We start from the raw sequence: 18331 nt of genomic DNA, 5'->3' as shown, positions 1-18331 counted from the left end.
TTTCACTGAAAAGGACCAACACTAGGTTAACATGACTGTTAAGTTTGAATTATGTATCTTAAGTGGTTTTTGAGTGGTAATTTTTTTCCCAAAAACACATACAGACAGACAGACGCTAAACGAAGTGAAATAGGGCACCTGTTATATTGCATTATTTGTTGGTTTTGGCCTGCTGAACAATGTGGCAAAGTTTGTTCGAATGGTTGCTGGACACCCTGTATAATCAAATTTAAAACAATGTTCTATGTTTCTGTTTCTGTTTCCTGTTCTTATAAAAGGTATTTAAGATTTTTTTAATTCCCGAAACATTTATAAAAGATAACTCCGATTGATTAACCACAATTCTACGTGGCCAAACACTTTCAATTATGTATTTATTCATTTATTAAACTTTGCATTACGCCAGCAACAAAGACAACACTTCGATTACAAATCAAAAATTTCTAATTTAAAAAGTCTTCCGCTTGTATCAAAAGATTACAAATAGTTTAAAACTATATTATACACGAGGCGATTTGTCCCATTATATAGTTTAACTCGGGATTACAATATAAAAAATATAAAAATTAATATACTATAATTTGTTTCAGTGTTACAAAACTTTAAGTCGATATCACTGAACTAAATTAGTAGATATTTAAATAAGAACATTTCAATGATAAAAGCGTACATTTACGTTTAATTTAATAATATTTATCCTTTTAAATATAAGAGTACAAGCATAAATTGTATTAATAACTGATAATTTCTCCAACAATGTGAGTATGGGTCTTGTATTAACAGAGGGAGATATTAATTAATGAACTGTTAACAGTTTATATTGAGCAGCCAATTCAAATACAATGGTTTTACACCGTAAACATTACTAATATAATTAAAATTAATAACGACTAACAAAGAAATATAAGTAAATAACAACACAGACAATGAATAATAACAACGTTCTTGAACAAACATAAATGAGAAGTCATGGAGTTTAAAATGAATACATGTAATATAATTTAAAATAAATACAAATAACACTCGTATGAAAAATAAACCCCACTGTGTTTGTAGCGGTGTCCATAAGCCCTAATTCGCTTTGGTTCGGTTCAAGCATTTTAATAGCGATAAGAACATTAGTAATTAATGTATTACAACTAAGTTTTAGCAGGACATAAAGAACAGATATAATCTGTTTCGTACAACCAAGATGAATTTTTATATTTAGTAACATATTAATCAATAAATAATCTCGGCATTTTTGTTAAATTATTAAAATTAATGGAATCACATCTGTAGTTCATCTATTTTTGATATATTTTTAATATTTATTGTTAAATTAGTTTTGTAAAAGAAAAACATTTTAAAACTACTGTCAACGAGTAGACAGTCTTATTTTCAACAAAAAGTTCAACTAGAATTGGAAAAATGGCAAAGTACAGTTATAGACAGACGATAGTGAAAACTAAATAAAACATATTATGATGAAAGGAACTTAATCATTAGCGATGTTCAGCCACCACAAACAAACAGAATATTCTACTCCAACGAGGACGGCTGCACCGTAATGTGATGCTTGCAGAAGAGATGTGTAGTGAGGGACACCTTCTGCTTGGCTCTGTAGGGACAGTGGGGACAAGCGAACTGCGGCTCCTTGCCGCACTCGTAGCGCTGGTGCTGCGACAAGCCTTTCTTGTACTTGTACGAGCGACCACACTGGCACACGTGGCGCTCGTGTTTTCCTACAACCAAATACAAGTATTAGAGTTACACGTTAGTTACAATAGTCGATAGCTTTAGTTACCTTAGTGGTTAGTTTTGAACATGTTTAAAAATGTTCTAAAAACAGATGACAGTTCATAATCAAGGTAATCTTTACTATGTGACAACATTACGCTTTATTTCCGTATACAACGTGTCTTTGCCTTAGGGTTTGAACAGTGTAAATCCCATTAATAAATACAAAGGACAGATTAAGTATTTAATTTTATCTTACCTTGCAATAATGTCTAGACTATCAGTCAATGTTAAGTTTGCATGACTCAATTTTATTAGATTTAACTTTCAGAATAACTAGTAATTTCGTAGTTGAAAATGTTACTATTACATCGGTAATTTTCAAACGGTGGTTGATCAAACCTACTAATAACCACAACAGCTGATAAAATGTTAAAATTTTCATCTAGGGACTATAATGTCAGGTCTCATAATATGATACAATAATAAACTTATATAAGTTATAATATAAGAAATAATACAACATAACTATAAGTACTTTAACAAATTTTGTTTACAATTAAAATGTTTGCAAAATATAAAATCTTAATGAAACCGTTGTTAATTTCTGGGTAGTATTATTAATTTAACATTTATTGTGGCCAACGTAAACACCTTAATTTTTTTATCAAAGAATTATAAAGCAATAAAAGTTAAAAGCCCACTTTGGTTATTTAAAACTCTTTAAAAACTAGAGACTTGTTTTTAGGTGTTTCGTTGGCGAAAAAGCACATAAAAATAGAGTTTCCAGAGCTACTCACCGCAAATGTCTTGACAGACAAATTTATATTAGTTCATTACATAGGTTCATTCAGCAATTAAAGACACTCATTAAAATGTAGTTAAGTTAGTCACACACGGAGGAAGTATTATGCTACCGTAACAACGCTAGTGATCGAGTCCGTGGCGTTTCTAATCAGGGAAGTTATGTAGCTACACGTCAGTTTGGGTGTAGAAAAATTGTCAGGAGCTAATAAATTAAAAACAACTTAAGAAATAATTTTCGTATTTATTAAAATCCAGAGTAAAACATTCAGTTTTAGCCTCAATTAAATGTCTTTTTAGCTTAAATTTGGTTAGTTATCATTATTGGTTATACCAATGATGTTCAAAAATTATGCCAGTATGGAAAATAACATAAACTTTTTAATCTACGAAACTACAAAAATAGCCCACAGTGACCTTCACAGCTCCTTCACTACTCGACCGATAAGTACTCGTCTGTTGGCAACATTTTCACAAAAATAAAAAAATTCTAAAAATTAGAATTATTGTATCAGTGCCTAATTAACTGTACGTATAATTCGATACTATCTATTCATGAATAACAATGGAGATTTTTTCCTAGCTCAAAATTTAAATATGGGCACATTAGAGTAGCGAATAAGAAGTATTAATATATTTCCTTTTCAAATACAAAACTACAGATTTTTAGTGCTACTAAAATAATTTACGACAGTCAACACTATACTTCGTTCGATTAACAGGCATTTTCAAAAATATGTGGGTACCAAATGAACCTGAATATTAAAAATTAAAAATTACAAAACCCTACACAGGGGATAATCGTAACTGTACCTTAAAAGTATCAGATTACGTGTACCGAATCGGTGTACGGCATCTAAATGTCTTAGACTAGAGAGATCTCGTACTAACTGCACGAACCACACTCTGGTACTCTCAATTTGAGCCGCGTCCTTCTTCAGATCTATCACTTGTGAGAACAAACTTCTCGTGCTTGCTGTAGACGTGGCAGGCGAGTGTCCCTTTCTGTTTCGCCCGGTAGGGACAGTGGGGACAAGCGAACTGCGGCTCTTTGCCGCACTCGTAGCGGAGATGAAGGAGCAAACTCTTCCTGTGTTTGTAGTCTCTCCCGCAAGTCTGGCAGTTGAACCGCTTCTCTATACAAAACCACACAAGTGACAGACTAGCCGTAACCAAATTTCAGATTTAAAAAAGTCTATTACTAACATATTTTTAATTATGTCCCAAAAAAGTACAAATAATTTGAAACTTTGAACAAAAGTTGATCATATATATGTCTCCTAAATAATTCGTTAGCCAGTTTCTTCGTCATTTCGTCACAATATGGCGACCATGTAAACATAAAAATTCCGTTTTTCATGGTCTTTTGATTCCGTTATTTATGAATCTAGAGAAACAAACTAAAGTTGCTATGTAATGCTTGTAACATTTTGTTGTGAGCCTTTTTTGTGTATCTTGAACGGTATCGAGACATTGAGTACATGTAAATCCCATAGGAATAGTTTGATATATCTAAAAATCTTTGTTATCACAAAATCTAACTATTTCTTCCGACTGAGCATAAGGATTATTTATTAACTAGTTACATTAATACATAGTATCATTTACGGGTTTCAAATGACATGTAAGACTACGCTTACCCATTTTGTAGTTAACAACACCTTCAACATAAATTAAATCGTAAAACCCACAGAATTTACGAAACAAATGCCCCAATAGTTTCACATTAACAATTTTGGAATTTTTCCTCCAAAATGTATTTGTACACTTCACCTAATGAAAGAAAAATAATCTAATTTCATGCTTCCATTTGTTTGTAAAAACAACGGGCATAGCTTCTATTGCACAGTGAAGATAAAATAATGATATCCAATGCTCTAAGCATCATACTTAATTTTAATTTCTCTACACATTCTTGTAACCCTGAGAACTCAAGTACATTTGAAAAAGCACCCGCTTATGAGTCATTACTGATCATTAATATGAAAGTGCACTCTAAACAGATAGCCAACAATATAAAGATTCAACAGATTATATAAAAAACTAACACTGTTTACAAAATTAACGTGTTTAATCCAGGCAAGAATCAACACAATATGAAGCTACATCCAAAAGGTCCCGATGTTTGGCTAACGTGTGATTATGCATCGTGACTTTCTGCTTCGCTTTATAAGGGCAGAACTGACAAGCAAACTGCCGCTCGACGTTACACTCGTAGCGAAGGTGTCTCGTCAGGTGACCTTTCTGCTTGTAGCTGCGGCCGCACGCGCTGCATTGGTGTGGATTGTTGGGATTGGGACGGCGGCCGGGACCCGTGGGAACTGATGGCACAACAATCCAAGTCAGAATGGCTAAAACATATATTTAATATACTTCATAAAACCCATTAAAATCTTACAGGACAACTATTAGTTATACTTCAGTTTGGTGGAGATCATTAAACAATATCATCGACGAATTTCTATTGAAAAACAAGTTAGTTTGGATTTCTTGAATAATTTAAAACCACCTGAGTCATTGATAGTTATGTAAAATAAGAATCCCCCTTCAGTTTTCAGAATTAGTCCAGATGAAAAAGAAAAAAAAGAGCTTACAATGTTATCGGAACCAACTTCAACTCGCAAAAAGCATAATTTTTGAGTAAAATACAACATTTCATGTGCATCACTACAAACGAAGAGACTTTGACTCCTAAGAAAGGAGTAAATTCTAAATGCAACACGAAAAAACTAATCACGTTTTGAGTTGTGTTTTTATACGTAAAAAAGAATGGTAATCAATACTTTCTCGTTCTCGTTTCACCGCGTATAAATAATGTTAACGCAATTAAATCATTAAAACATTTCACTCTCGCTGTGGTGAGCCAAAACTTGTTAACATATGTTAGATAAAAAGTGGCAATAAAACAATTCTTCGTTTAGTTTTTGTAACTGACGATGAACGATTTTATTAGAAAGCAATTATTGGGTCTGCTTATTGTTCTTCCGTGTTACAGTTTGACGACCAGGCAATCCATAGGAAGTAATAAATATGAGAATAAAGTGTCGGAAATCCATCGTTGAGTTCGCCAAGCGATAAGGTACATTGTCCACGTTCTGCGCCCCTTCTATCTCGATATGACATGAGGTTGATGTTTAGATGCTGTCTCGTGGATTTTCTATTCTTTTTCTGTCCGCAGTGCGGAGCCACCGAATTTCGCTTTAATTGCCAGGGGAATGTATGATCGGTACTTTCCGCTAATGAGATCACGTTGAATAATTTGGCACGAAAATTTAAGTATCTCAAATGCCTTGGCAATCAGCGCGGGTTTCTCCCCACATTGCTGGCGAAAAAGAAAAACGTCCCTCGACAGAGAGCCTGAATACAAGTCGATGGATTTTGCATCGATTATTTGAGGTGACTTGAAAGGGACGAATGTGTCATGTGTTTAGTTATAGCTTAATACCATCCAATGACCAAAGTAACACCAACGGCTTCCAAAGTGATTTGTACGGCTTCTTTGTCTTTTTGACGGATTCATTAGATAAATTCACGCTATCATCTTAACTGAAGACAGCTTCTTTCTTGATTATTTCTATAATTTCTCCTATTACCCTTGGATAATAGTATGGACTTCTTGTAATTACTTTAGTTTTGTCGAATTCTATTGCATGTTTGGTGTTGTAACGGTATCCACTATGGCCGATTTTTCCATATACTGACGTTTCATCTTCATAATATATTCACTAACTCGTTTAGATATTAAAACATTTTGTTTCTCCTTTGTAGAACAAACCACAACTGCATGAAACCAGGAATTTCGTACATGCCAGGCGTATACATATGGGTCAAGGGATCTGCGCGCTTGGGTCGGCAAGTCGTTTTTTGACGAGCGGGGGAGAGGGACGTCTTTTACAGGAACATTCAGATTTCCCTTAGAGCAAAACCTTCGATATTCTCCTGAACAAAGAGCTAAGAACTGGAATATTTACTGATTTATTCAGTTGTGTCCTGGTTGTATTCAAATAAAAGGAGTTCGATAGTCCATTTCCACATAATGACAGCGCGTAGGTAAGGTCAATGTTTCGTGGATGGCTAGTAGAGTGTTGGCCGCGCGCGCAGATCCCTTCTGTACAGTGGAATCGTGCCCGTTACTGGTCGGTAACAGTCCCCCAATGTATTAACAGTGTTCGATAGTCCAGTTCCACAGAATGACAGCGCGTAGGTAAGGTCAATGTTTCGCGGATTGTTAATAGAGTCTTGGCCGCGCGCGCAGAACCTTTCTGTACAGTGGAATCGTGCCCGTTACTGGTCGGTAACAGTTCCCCAGTGTTCGAGTACCGTTTTTCTCCTTAATAAACTAGTTTATTAGGTATAACACATTTTTTAATTCATAAATTTTTAAAATATTAAGAGTAAACATAATTTGCTATTCGGATCTTATATCATGGGCATGGAGGTAAATACCAATTCAACAAAGTACACTTTATTAAAATATTATAAATACAAACAGTGTTCATTGGCTATTGTCTACTATTGCCTCTCTGTGTTTGACGAACAGGTGCGTCTTTAAGGCTGACTTCTGCTTTGCTCTGTATGTACAGAACGGACAACCGAACTGTGGCTCTTTGTTGCACTCGTACCGGATGTGATAGTTGAGGTGACATTTCTGCTTGTAGCTCCGCCCACACGCGACACAAGGGTGTCGAGAGATCAGTGACATCAGCTCAGCTGCACCTAAAAGCACAAACTTACATCAGACCGACACCACGAGTGAATGTCGTTCAAGGTGAATGGTGTTCAACTCATGAACTATGCAAATGCAATATAAAAACAAACCGTACTACAGATTTTAAACGTGTTTGGTGTTAATCCAAAATAAACTGTTTATTGCAAAAATTCAACAGGGTAACAAGTCTAAATTTACTTTTGTCACTGAGCATCTGCAGAATAGGCCTCGTGATGTCTCAGCACGTGTACTTTCCAAGCGGACTTTTGTTTGGCTCGATAAGGACAAAACGGACAGAAGAACTTTGGGTCTTTGTTACATTCATAGCGCCGGTGAAAGTTGAGGTGGCTCTTCCTCTTATAACTGCGTCCACATGTAACACATGGGTGTCTGATGTCATCGTCTTGTCCTAGAGTAAGAATTCCAATATTAAACACATTAAACAATATTCACACATATCAAACAAAATATCTCATCTCCGAAAATACAGAAAATTTACATGTGTGGACTATTTATGAAATCCCGTACAGACCACCTATGTAAGAAAGATACAAAAATACGGGATGTTTTAAAAACAGATCAAGTACCGAGTCTCGAACAAGTTTTCAAAGAGAAACATATTTTTGTTATAAAACTAAAGAATCACATGAAATTCCTTCATATTTTACATAGTTTGTGTTGAAAACCGATTACTGATACTCGATCTAGTCACTTAAAACTAATAATATCTGAATGGTCATTTTCTAATTTGTATCAATACAAGGTTCATTTTATAAAAGTAATAAATGCATACTGTTATCACACATTTACAGCAAGGGTCTCATATATTTAAAAACAATTGACAGAAAAATAACACCAAGTTACAACCAATCTTTTAATACGACATAGTAAAGTAGGAATGACGCACTAAGTCAACAGTTTCGAGTCACCAAGAATCTCCAGCGCCCCCGAGCTCTGCAGGCCAAACCACTGTTGCGTGTGGCGGGAGGCGATGTGTTTCTTGAGGGAGACCTTCTGGTGGGCCTTGTAGGAGCAGAGGGGACAAGCGAACTGCGGCAACTTTCCGCACTCGTAGCGCTGGTGGCGCACCAACGACCGGAGGCTGGAGTACTTTCTGCCGCAGTTGAGACAGAACTGCACACCTTTCAAGAGAGATAGAGCATTAGACAGGACACGTGGAAGTTATCAAACTAACAGGTGCACCATCTTGTTTTCAGGGACAGATTCATTATCGTCTTAGACAGATAAATCAGGTAATACACAAAATTGCTAATTAATTTTAAAAGCTGCAACAGTTTCACCATTTATGACGCTGCCGTCAGTCCCAACTTAAACAGAATTATTCATTCATCCTTCAACCTTAGCAACAATGAAACGTGGTATGTTACACCAGCTCTAAAACTACTAACGCCCCAACGTTAAATACGCCCACGCATAAATTCAATACTAATATTCGTATTTATCTATTAAGTAAAATTATGTAATTTTGAGAATCGCATAAAAGAAAAGGATGTAATACAAACAAATTTAGGAAGATGAAGTAAGGACGAATGTATATAAAACAACACTGCATGTATAAAATAATGATATGAAAAATGTTATATTAGTAAAATTATGTTCATTGTTAGTGACATAAAATGAAAGACTAAACTGTAATCAAAACATAAAATTCAAAATCTAAATATAATTAAGTTAAAAAATATAAATTTTCTGAGCGTTAACCAAAGATATATGACTCTTCCTACTAAATTATCCGATTTGCTCATTGATCCATTAAATAAACATCTCCCACATCATGTAAATTAAGAAGAGTTTCATACAACTGTGTAGACATAAGAAAATGAATTCAAAACACTATAGAAAGATATTAAGTAACCATACAGTATAATTTATTTTCATAAGTATCTAATTCGTGATAGCTATATCAACCTTACTGAGTCAAGCAAAATTTGAATATATTACTAATGCTTAATAAGACTAGAATAGAGATATAGTAATGTTGATAATAAACAATATTACTTTTAGTAATTTTGCTCCTAATTGTTAACCGAATCAAATCCCCGTGGTTTACTAATGATAATTGCATTCATTTCATAAATTCCACACAATTAACCATATAAAGGATATCACTATAGTATAACACATCACCAATAATGAATCTTTTCAACATAACGTATTTAGTGTAATTAATTACCAGTAAAATACGTTTTCATTGTGCCCTTCCTCATCACCTTATAAGAACATTAAGGAAAAGAAAATGTGGCACTTTGCCATATGTACATCAAAAATTCAAAGTTGTTGTACTATTTGGTTTTACAGTCCCTAACGAATTTAATAAATAAACAGCTATAAGATAAGTTTAACCAATTTTGAGTTCAACGCTAGCTAGTATAAAGATAACCCGGTTGTGTGGATTTAATACAATAAAATATTTTAATTAAATTTTAATTAATTTAGTAAAGTTGCTTAATATAAACAAATTATAAATAGTTATTTGTAATTATGAATTTGTCAAAGAGAAAAAAACTCACTGACGCGCATTGAACTGAATTTAGCCAATGTATGTCCCAGTATTAAATATTTGTAAGACACGTTATTAAAGTCCAGTAAATTATGTTAGTCCATTACAAACTGAGGTTCTTTTTAGGATTAAAAGAAGCAACATTTTTGACAGAAATTTATTTGATTAAGTCAGTCGAATTGGTTTTGAAAGCTTGCATTAACGAAAATAAAACTTTGTGTTTCAGCGTCATGTGTGTCTTGAGCGTGCTTTTCTGCTTCGCTTTGTACGGACAGTGGGGACAAGCGAACTGCGGCTCTTTGCCGCACTCGTACTGAAGGTGTCGATTGAGAATGTTCCTAAACTTGTAGTTCCTACCACACTGAGTACAAACGTACTTTGCTGCAACGTTCCAATCTTGACGACCTGTAAACAAAACAGCTCTCAAAGCTTACCGCTCTTACAGTTAAAACATTAACCAAGCGAAAGAAAACAGTTAAACATTTTGAAATAAAATACTTACAGTACACAAAATAATCCATGAAAGTAATGCACATTCTTGATTTATATGATTTCGGAATCATAAAACCAAATAGTATGCGAGTAAGTCCTCGAGCGAGTTAATAACGTATGCATGAAAATTCATTTTGATGCAAACGATGAGACAGAGATACTTTTGAATATTCTCAAATAGTGTCAAGGAACTAAAAATTGATGTGTAATGCAGATAGTTATTTTCTTTCTTTATATCCCCATTTTGTTTATAAAATGTAATAATATCAAACAATAATAAACTTCCCTTTGACTAGTTTTTTACCAGTTTATAAACGACTTACACATTAATTACACCAGGTGATATTTATTTTTAAATCTTTAATAGAAATAATTTACATTTTGATACTCCTTCAGTATGCATCAGAATTTATTTTAGACACTTGATTTAGTGAAATGAACATTTTATGTTTCAACATCATGTGTGATTGTAGCGAAGTATTTCGCTTAGCCTTGTAGGGACATTGGGAGCAAGCGAACTGAGGCTCTTTGCCACACTCGTACTGAAGATGTCGATTCAGTATATTCTTGAATTTGTAGTTTCTACCACATTTTGAACATGTGTACTTTGCTGCAGTGCTCCAACCTTGATTTCCTGTAAATGAAACAGTTCTCATAGTTCATCGATTTCACAATCCGTCATAACAATAGTTTAAATGATCCCTACTGTAGGCTGCTGCTCCAGAAAAAGATGTTAATCACTAAAAATACATACGTTATCAAATACGCATACAGTTACGAATTATGTTATTTTATATATTATTTGAAATTACGAGCCTACATGTATGTTGTGCAAAATTATCAAGACGATATCCTCAAATGTCGATCGATCTCCGATGGATTTAAAAATTAATGTTGGTGAAAGTAAATGGTACTCCGCAAGAGAAGTCCATTAGTGAGGTTTTCAAGCAAACGCATAAATTATGTTCCATAATTATGTTATTATTGATGTTCTTAATGAAGCTCTATGTTAAAGATAGAAATTCAACGAGCTCAGGTTATTGGTCATTTAACAACGTTTAGTATTACATTAGCCATAATTTGAAGCTACTTTGTCGAAAGCTAGTTGAACATTATGTAGAAAACTTAAAAACTATACAATAAAGGCTACATTTCCAAAACTTTACTTTTACCTTTCTTTTGTAGAAAATAAAACTACAACATAATGTTTTACTATAACATAATTGCATTACCAATTATTACTGTAATGGGAAGTACACATGAGGGCGAGGAATAAGTCTCCTTAGAAAGAATACGTTTTACTAAATATTTATTCCTTTCACATGTTGTATATTGATGAATCCTACTGAGCCATCTATAGTTTTATGTTTGGTCGATATAAGTAGTGTACTGTCGTAAAATGAACAAATGGATGAAGCTTCCCACTTTACCTTAAATCACATCATTATCACTCCTAGCCATGAATTATTTATTCTAAAATAAGTTACAGTAGATCCTTTAAATTTTACCGAAATAATTTTAAAAGTTCCAAAGAATTCAACAAACACTTGGATAATATGTGACGATTTACTGTTTAAAAATTACGAAAATATTTTACTAAAATATACCCATCAGATCATCGTACTAGCTATTTATATAATATAATTTATACAAATACCACTACAAGTGTAAAATTAAGATTACTCTGTTCAGCTAAATGTTAACCTGTTGGGCCGGCGTAAATAAATACCCAAAGTTGACAAACACAATCTAACAATTATTATTATTGGACTCAGTTCCGATAATTATGTAAGTGTTATAACAAATATATCCAATATAATTTTCATATTTTAATACTTTTAGGTTTGCTGTTTTGTTTTCGGTACATGAGTAAGTGGAATGAATATCTGATGTTTCAACATCATGTGGGACTGTAACGAAGTGTTCCGCTTGCCCTTGTAGGGACAATGAGGGCAAGCGAACTGCGGCTCAAGACCGCACTCGTAGCGAAGATGCCGGTTCAGTATCCTCTTGAATTTGTAGACTTTTCCGCATCGCATACACTCGAACTTCTGCGCTATGCAGCCATCTTGTAAACCTGTAAATTAAATATTCTAATTGCTCGTGCCAAACATACATTCATTCATTTAACATGATGACATTAATTATTGTACTCTCATGAGGTTTTTCTAATGTCCGAAAGAGAAATTCCCACTATACAAGATCAAAATAATGAGCACATCATAATTTACTATAGCACTTCATATTTTAAGTTAACCTAAATTCACAACATTATTTGTTACTAACAAGCCATAACCTTAACACCACGACACAATTTTATCACTCAATCAAAATAAAACTTCAAATTTAATATAAACCAGATAATCTACATGAAGGTATGAGAAGTGTTAAACGACGAATGATTTAGGAGCCTAAATTCGTCCTAGAAGTCATATTGTCCTTGTCGTAGTCAAGAACGCCAAAAAATCTGAAAATGAATTTATTCTGTGTATTATATTAAACACACGTTTTCAGAAAATTATACTCGTAACAATGTGAGTGAAAGCTACGATTAAAAAACAATAAGGAAACCTTAGACTGTTCAATTCAATTGAATAAGGAATAAACTAAAAGCTCATATGAGTACATATTAATAGACATATACTTTTGTTGCGTGTGCTTCTAGTGATGGAAGGTATCGGATAAATAATGCAATAGTAAACCAAACGTTCGCTTTGTTAATTTCTTTTTTTCTTCCCCTCTATTTTGGCTGACTTACTGAATGACAAAATATGAAAGCGTAATTATTGCGTAACCAAATGAATCCACTTGATGGACGGATTGTTAGAGCATTAATACCTGCAGTGTTTGAAATACTGGACGAATTGAACTGGATGGAGCACCTAGATCAAACTGTCTGGTGAAATTTAGTTTTGGAATGTGTTTGCTTTAGAATTAAAACTAATTATAAAAGAACCAGAAGTGAGAATTGTAACAATGTATGACAAATAATATACTAATAAATACTCAGAAATATTGAATATGACTTATGAAAGGAAAATTTAGAAGATTAGGACATTCATGAATTAGATTTGCTTTAGTATAAGGAATAGTCAATTAAAAGTGTACGCTGATGATGGTTGAATACCGAAAAACGTGTATGGCAATACAATAGTTTTAAAAAAGGGTTTAAGTAGAATATTCCTTACACTAATGTAAATATAACCCTGTAATATGGAGTTAATAAGATAACAAATTTATTTTATATTTATATTTTATATAAACAAGCCATTATGATCTTGATGCATACGTTTTGGACATTTATGTTTTTTTATATTAAAGTATATTTAATTCAAGCTTAAAGTAAACCACGGTATTTTCAAAATAATTCTCTTTGGAAAATCGACATCTACTCAATATCTCTCATAAAACGCAGCCTAAAATCAAATGTTTTGCAGCAATGGTTGAAAATGTGTATATTTCAAACGGTACATACTCGTACATGTCAGTTTACATGATCCCCCTTTATTGTAAGAAAATAAGGAGAGGTAGAGAGGGGGGAGAAAGTGAGAGAGATAGAGAGGGAGAGAGATACAATTCTTGTGATTGTGTGCAGAATGTGCAAATTACACAGAAACACACTATGCAAGTATTTGATCAGGCATCTGACATAGCAACACATAAATCACATATTTTGTGATCAGAAAGAAGGAATGGTTTCTTTAGCTGCACAAAGGATTTCTTATATTGATCAATCAAACAATTGGAGGAATGGGCCATACAGGTTCTTAAGGACTCAGACACTGCATGTATTTTAGTTTAATAATTGTATCTCTAGGACAAAGATAAAGAATAGTCGTAATTCTTAACAATATTTGCTAAGGTCAGTCAGCATTGAAAACATTAAATAGATGAAAATGTATAAACATTATTACTGCTGTTAATATTTAACAAAAATCTGGTCTTCTACACAACATTTAACATGATTTATACGAAAATATTCTTTAATTCAAAATAATATTGTGTTTGTTATACATATGGGCCTTAAGGTGGACCTTATACTTTGCCTTATAATTGCAATGCGAGCAAGGGAACTGTCTCTCGTCATAGTTTCTATTACACTCGTAGCGGACATGTCTCAACATGTCTTTCCTGTGCTTGTAGACACGCCCGCACATGTCACAGTTGAACCTGGCCCCGGCGCCATCTGCAACATGTCGACCCCCATCAGTTTATATTTAAAAAAAATATAACAATTATAAAAATATTAAATGAAGAGAGGATTTTTTTCGAATTACAACATATATAAAATTGCATAAGGGAAAAAACTTGCTATAGAAACATCACATGCAGATATTACGCCCATCTGAAACGGTAATACTTATGGTTCGTAGACGGAATACAATTTTATTTAGTACAGTCAAAAATAATTTAGTAAATTCTAAACCAATAACTTACGTTTCATACAACTCTATTTCAACTTCTTATAGAAACATATATTTTTCGGCCAGACAAGTTATCTATCCACGGGAATAGAAATTGATATATAAACATAGAAGACCAAACAGGTATAACAAATAACCTAACACGTGTATATACTTTACCTACTTAGTAAGTTATCTACAGATTATTTATACACTGCAAGAAGTGTATTGGTCGAACCGTCTCTTTTTCTCAAAATATAAATAAGCTACTGTGTTTATGACATTTAGATTGTGACTCCCAACCTGCAGTGTCCTGGGAGTCACTGAGTCTCAGAACATAAGCTCAGAACGCTTCTATCACACCTGGAAACAAACATATTTACTGTGTTGTCCTACAAAAATACACTAGGAAATGAAGTAGACAATAATGTGTCAATACTTTATTACATTTCAACTATAATCACATAACCGGAGGCCTAGCTGATATTGTGTTTGAGCGCCATATGTGTCTTGAGAGTGCCCTTCTGTTTGGCCCGGTACGGACAAGCACTGCACGGGAACTGGGGCTCAATCCCACATTCGTACCTGCGGTGGCGCCCGAGGTCTCGTCTGTACTTGTAGAGTCTGCCACAGACAGGACACCCGAACCTCAGGTTTCCTTCTGGGTCCAGGATCGTCCCTCCACCTGCTGCTGGTCACAACACCATTGTTACACGACAACATTGTTACACAACACCATTGTTACACAACGTCTCAGTAGCTCTCTCTCTTTGGATCACTATACAATAAAAATTGTGGACAATGTGGACATTTACCGAATATATGAAAACAAATAATCTAGAGTTAACTGGTTTGATTTGAATCCATTAAGAGAATACAAACTTTTGCCTATTGTAAAAAATCTATTTACTAAATAATTCTTGTGAATACCACACATTGGTTTGTCTACTGCATTGTGCTACAAATACGAGTTTGCATTTATATTACGACATATTCAGCAAAATTATGGAAATGTTAAGTTAACACAAAATGATGTTCCATTCTAGACATAGTATTAATTGTTTTAGGACATAATTAGTGAATATTTATTACTTTGATCGGAATTAGCTTGAATTACGTTAAGTTATTAAATAAAACTTAAGGTTAAATTATTAATTAAAAAAAGGTTAAATACCAAATCTAAACATAATATAAACGTAACACGTAAAACGAAAGTTACAGAATACGTGTACTCAGCACTAAATAAAATGAAGAATGGAGTTGAAAAAACTTGGATACCAGATTAGTTTCTTTTATCTTTGCAGCAATTGTGCTATCTAGTGGTCAACTATGAAATATGACGACCATTTAAGATGAAAATGGCCACTAGAAGGGAGAATAAGCTCTTCCGGGTCACATGTGAGTCAATGTATATTTCTACCTGCCGAGGCGACAGGTCCATGGAATTGTCTTAAAATATTCACTGATCTAGACTAGAACACTTTCGTCATAAATACGTAAAAACCCTTATATCATTGTTAATTATTGCAATATTTTAATTTGGATTCAGAACATTCTGAAAAAGCTCCATCTGACTTCAACACCTTGGATGATGCAGCCGGTTTTAGCTGGAATAATATTTGAAATTTTCAAAGAAAATTACAATTTTTTATCTTTGTAGGATCTATATCTAAAGACAAGAACTTTTGAAAAAATCTGTTTCTATAATTCTATAAGAAATAATAGGCAAATCAAGCAAAACAAGCTATGCTATTAAAAAAAAATTAAAATTAAAAAAAAATTATTTACTTGGTAAAAATAATAAACACTTAATTACTATAAATAATATTTGATAAAAAATATAATCATCATAAGTATTAAATAAATAAAAGACATGAAAGTACCTGAAGCTATAACTCCTGTACATATTGTAATAAATTAACAATTTGTTATTAACCCATTTTTTATCTGGGATTGATTAAAATTGAAATTTGATCCAAATTTCTTAATTAATATTTTAAATGCATGTAGTTCCTAATGTGTGGATGAAATATTTTTTTCTTCAATACAGTTACCATAAAAGGCTACACATTTTAAGAAAACATAATATAGATTGCAACATCTCAAAAAACACAAACCTCTTCTTCAAATTTTAAAATAAAATACAAAAGTGTAGGGGATAATCATTTTACAACTTGAAACGTATAAAATATATATTTCTTATTTTGACAAAAAGTTTATGGTTTAATACGAAATAATAAAAATGTCATAAGTGATAAATTTTATTCTTTCCAAAATGTAGAGCCTGTATTTTTATATAAAAAAGAATCACGTTAAATAATGTTTTATCAGGAGAAGAACACTGTTTAAAATATTTACAATCACAAATTAATGTAATTAAATAAGTGGTAAAGAGGTGAAATAAAACAGTTTAGAACCAAACTTCAACTGGTTTAATAGATAAGCTCTAATGGTCTTTAGTTTGTTGTTCATTAATTGAACAGTTATTTTACAAACATTTTCCAAAGATGTATTTTATTTTTATTTTCTAAAAGAAATTACGTCATATACCCTCTATATGGTTAGGAAATCCAGAACCACAACTGCCTTATACCAAGTTACATAATAAATATCATTCTATACTATTCCATTCCGAGTTCGGCCACGAAATAAACGGGACATTTTTTATTAGGCAAAATCGTGCTTAGTTATCTTATGACGTAGAACCATGTGGGTCTTCAGGGTCCTTTTCTGCCTGGCTCGGTAGGGACAGACAGTACAAGCGAACTGTCTCTCGTTCCCACACTCCTGCCTCTGGTGTCGGTCCCTATCCGCCTTGTACTTGTAGTGTCTCCCACACAGGCCACACAGAAACCGAGGATTTCCTTCCAAGTCCATAACTGTGCCTGCGGTCAGAACACTTCATTAGGTTACATTCCACTGAAGTCTTGTAATATGTCAGCCTATGTTCAATATCCCTGTCAACCAATAGACAGTCTAATTAGGAGCCAACCGCGAATGTTGAAGGTAACATATCATTCATGGTCGTTAGATTAGATTTAAAATTTAACAAATTACGTATATTTTATTATAGACTCTAAATATTTTTACATTACAAGAAGTATTATACATCACACTCATTAAAGAATAGAAAGAATGGGGTGACAAACAGTGATAAAGCTTTTGGCTTTTTTGCTAATATTTGTCTTCCTTTCATTGTAGCCGATTCAGAATTAGTACACATTGTTTTTATTGTCTTATAACCAAGCCATACCATCAAAGTTTAGAATCATCGTTTGATCTAACACCAGAGTTAATTTATTAGCTCTGTATGAATGAATAAAACATAGATTATTAAATAATTTAGGACAAATCTTAATTATTCAACAACACAAAGACACGAATGTTTAGAAAGTTGCGAAAATGCTTGAGTTGACAATGTTCAGAGTGATGAGAAAATTTTTAACAAATTTAAAGTAGATCAGAAACTGTTACGCGTTCAGACAGTTTATTCTCTGTGCTTCAAGGCCACGTGGGTTTTAAGGGTGCTCTTCTGCTTCGCCTTGTAGGGACAGTGGGGACAAGCGAACTGCGGCTCTTTGCCGCACTCGTAGCGCTGGTGACGGCGAAGGTCGCACTTGTAGCGGTAGACGCGTCCACAACACTCGCAGGAGAACCGCTCTTCTACCTCTGCAAACCGCATGA

General features: G+C 33.5%; 1 protein-coding gene and 1 long non-coding RNA gene across 3 annotated transcripts; both read right to left on the bottom strand.

The window, feature by feature from the left end:
• Positions 1–659: 659 nt before the first annotated feature.
• Positions 660–6992, bottom strand: LOC124356103. 2 transcript variants are annotated; one of them, XR_006921800.1, is made up of 2 exons: positions 3415–6992; positions 660–1724 (listed from the first exon to the last, which is right to left on the bottom strand). It is a non-coding gene; the product is annotated as an uncharacterized LOC124356103 (long non-coding RNA). The 2 variants fall into 2 exon arrangements; XR_006921799.1 differs by having other exon boundaries at positions 3424–6992.
• A 1034-nt stretch (positions 6993–8026) lies between these two features.
• On the bottom strand, positions 8027–17919 carry LOC124353426 (gastrula zinc finger protein XlCGF26.1-like). The gene is made up of 8 exons (XM_046803265.1): positions 17901–17919; positions 17347–17532; positions 15129–15338; positions 14344–14430; positions 12110–12321; positions 10851–10878; positions 9967–10157; positions 8027–8395 (listed from the first exon to the last, which is right to left on the bottom strand). The coding sequence occupies exons 1-8, from the start codon at positions 17917–17919 to the stop codon at positions 8138–8140; spliced, it is 1191 nt and encodes a 396-aa protein (XP_046659221.1). The 3' UTR covers positions 8027–8137.
• Between the last annotated feature and the right edge of the window lie 412 nt (positions 17920–18331).

This window comes from Homalodisca vitripennis, chromosome 2 (assembly GCF_021130785.1).
Source record: "Homalodisca vitripennis isolate AUS2020 chromosome 2, UT_GWSS_2.1, whole genome shotgun sequence".
Lineage (NCBI taxonomy): Eukaryota > Metazoa > Arthropoda > Insecta > Hemiptera > Cicadellidae > Homalodisca > Homalodisca vitripennis.
This window is presented reverse-complemented; position numbering and strand designations above follow the sequence as displayed.

What these genes read in the sequence shown, in the direction of transcription:
- LOC124353426 (XM_046803265.1), bottom strand. An exon ending in GAGACATGTCCGCTACGAGT is followed by an intron (nt 12,322 to 14,343) that starts GTAATAGAAACT and finishes TTTAATTTACAG; the next exon opens with GTTTACAAGATGGCTGCATA. An exon ending in ACATGACGCTGAAACACAAA is followed by an intron (nt 8,396 to 9,966) that starts GTTTTATTTTCG and finishes CGTGTCCTGTCT; the next exon opens with AATGCTCTATCTCTCTTGAA.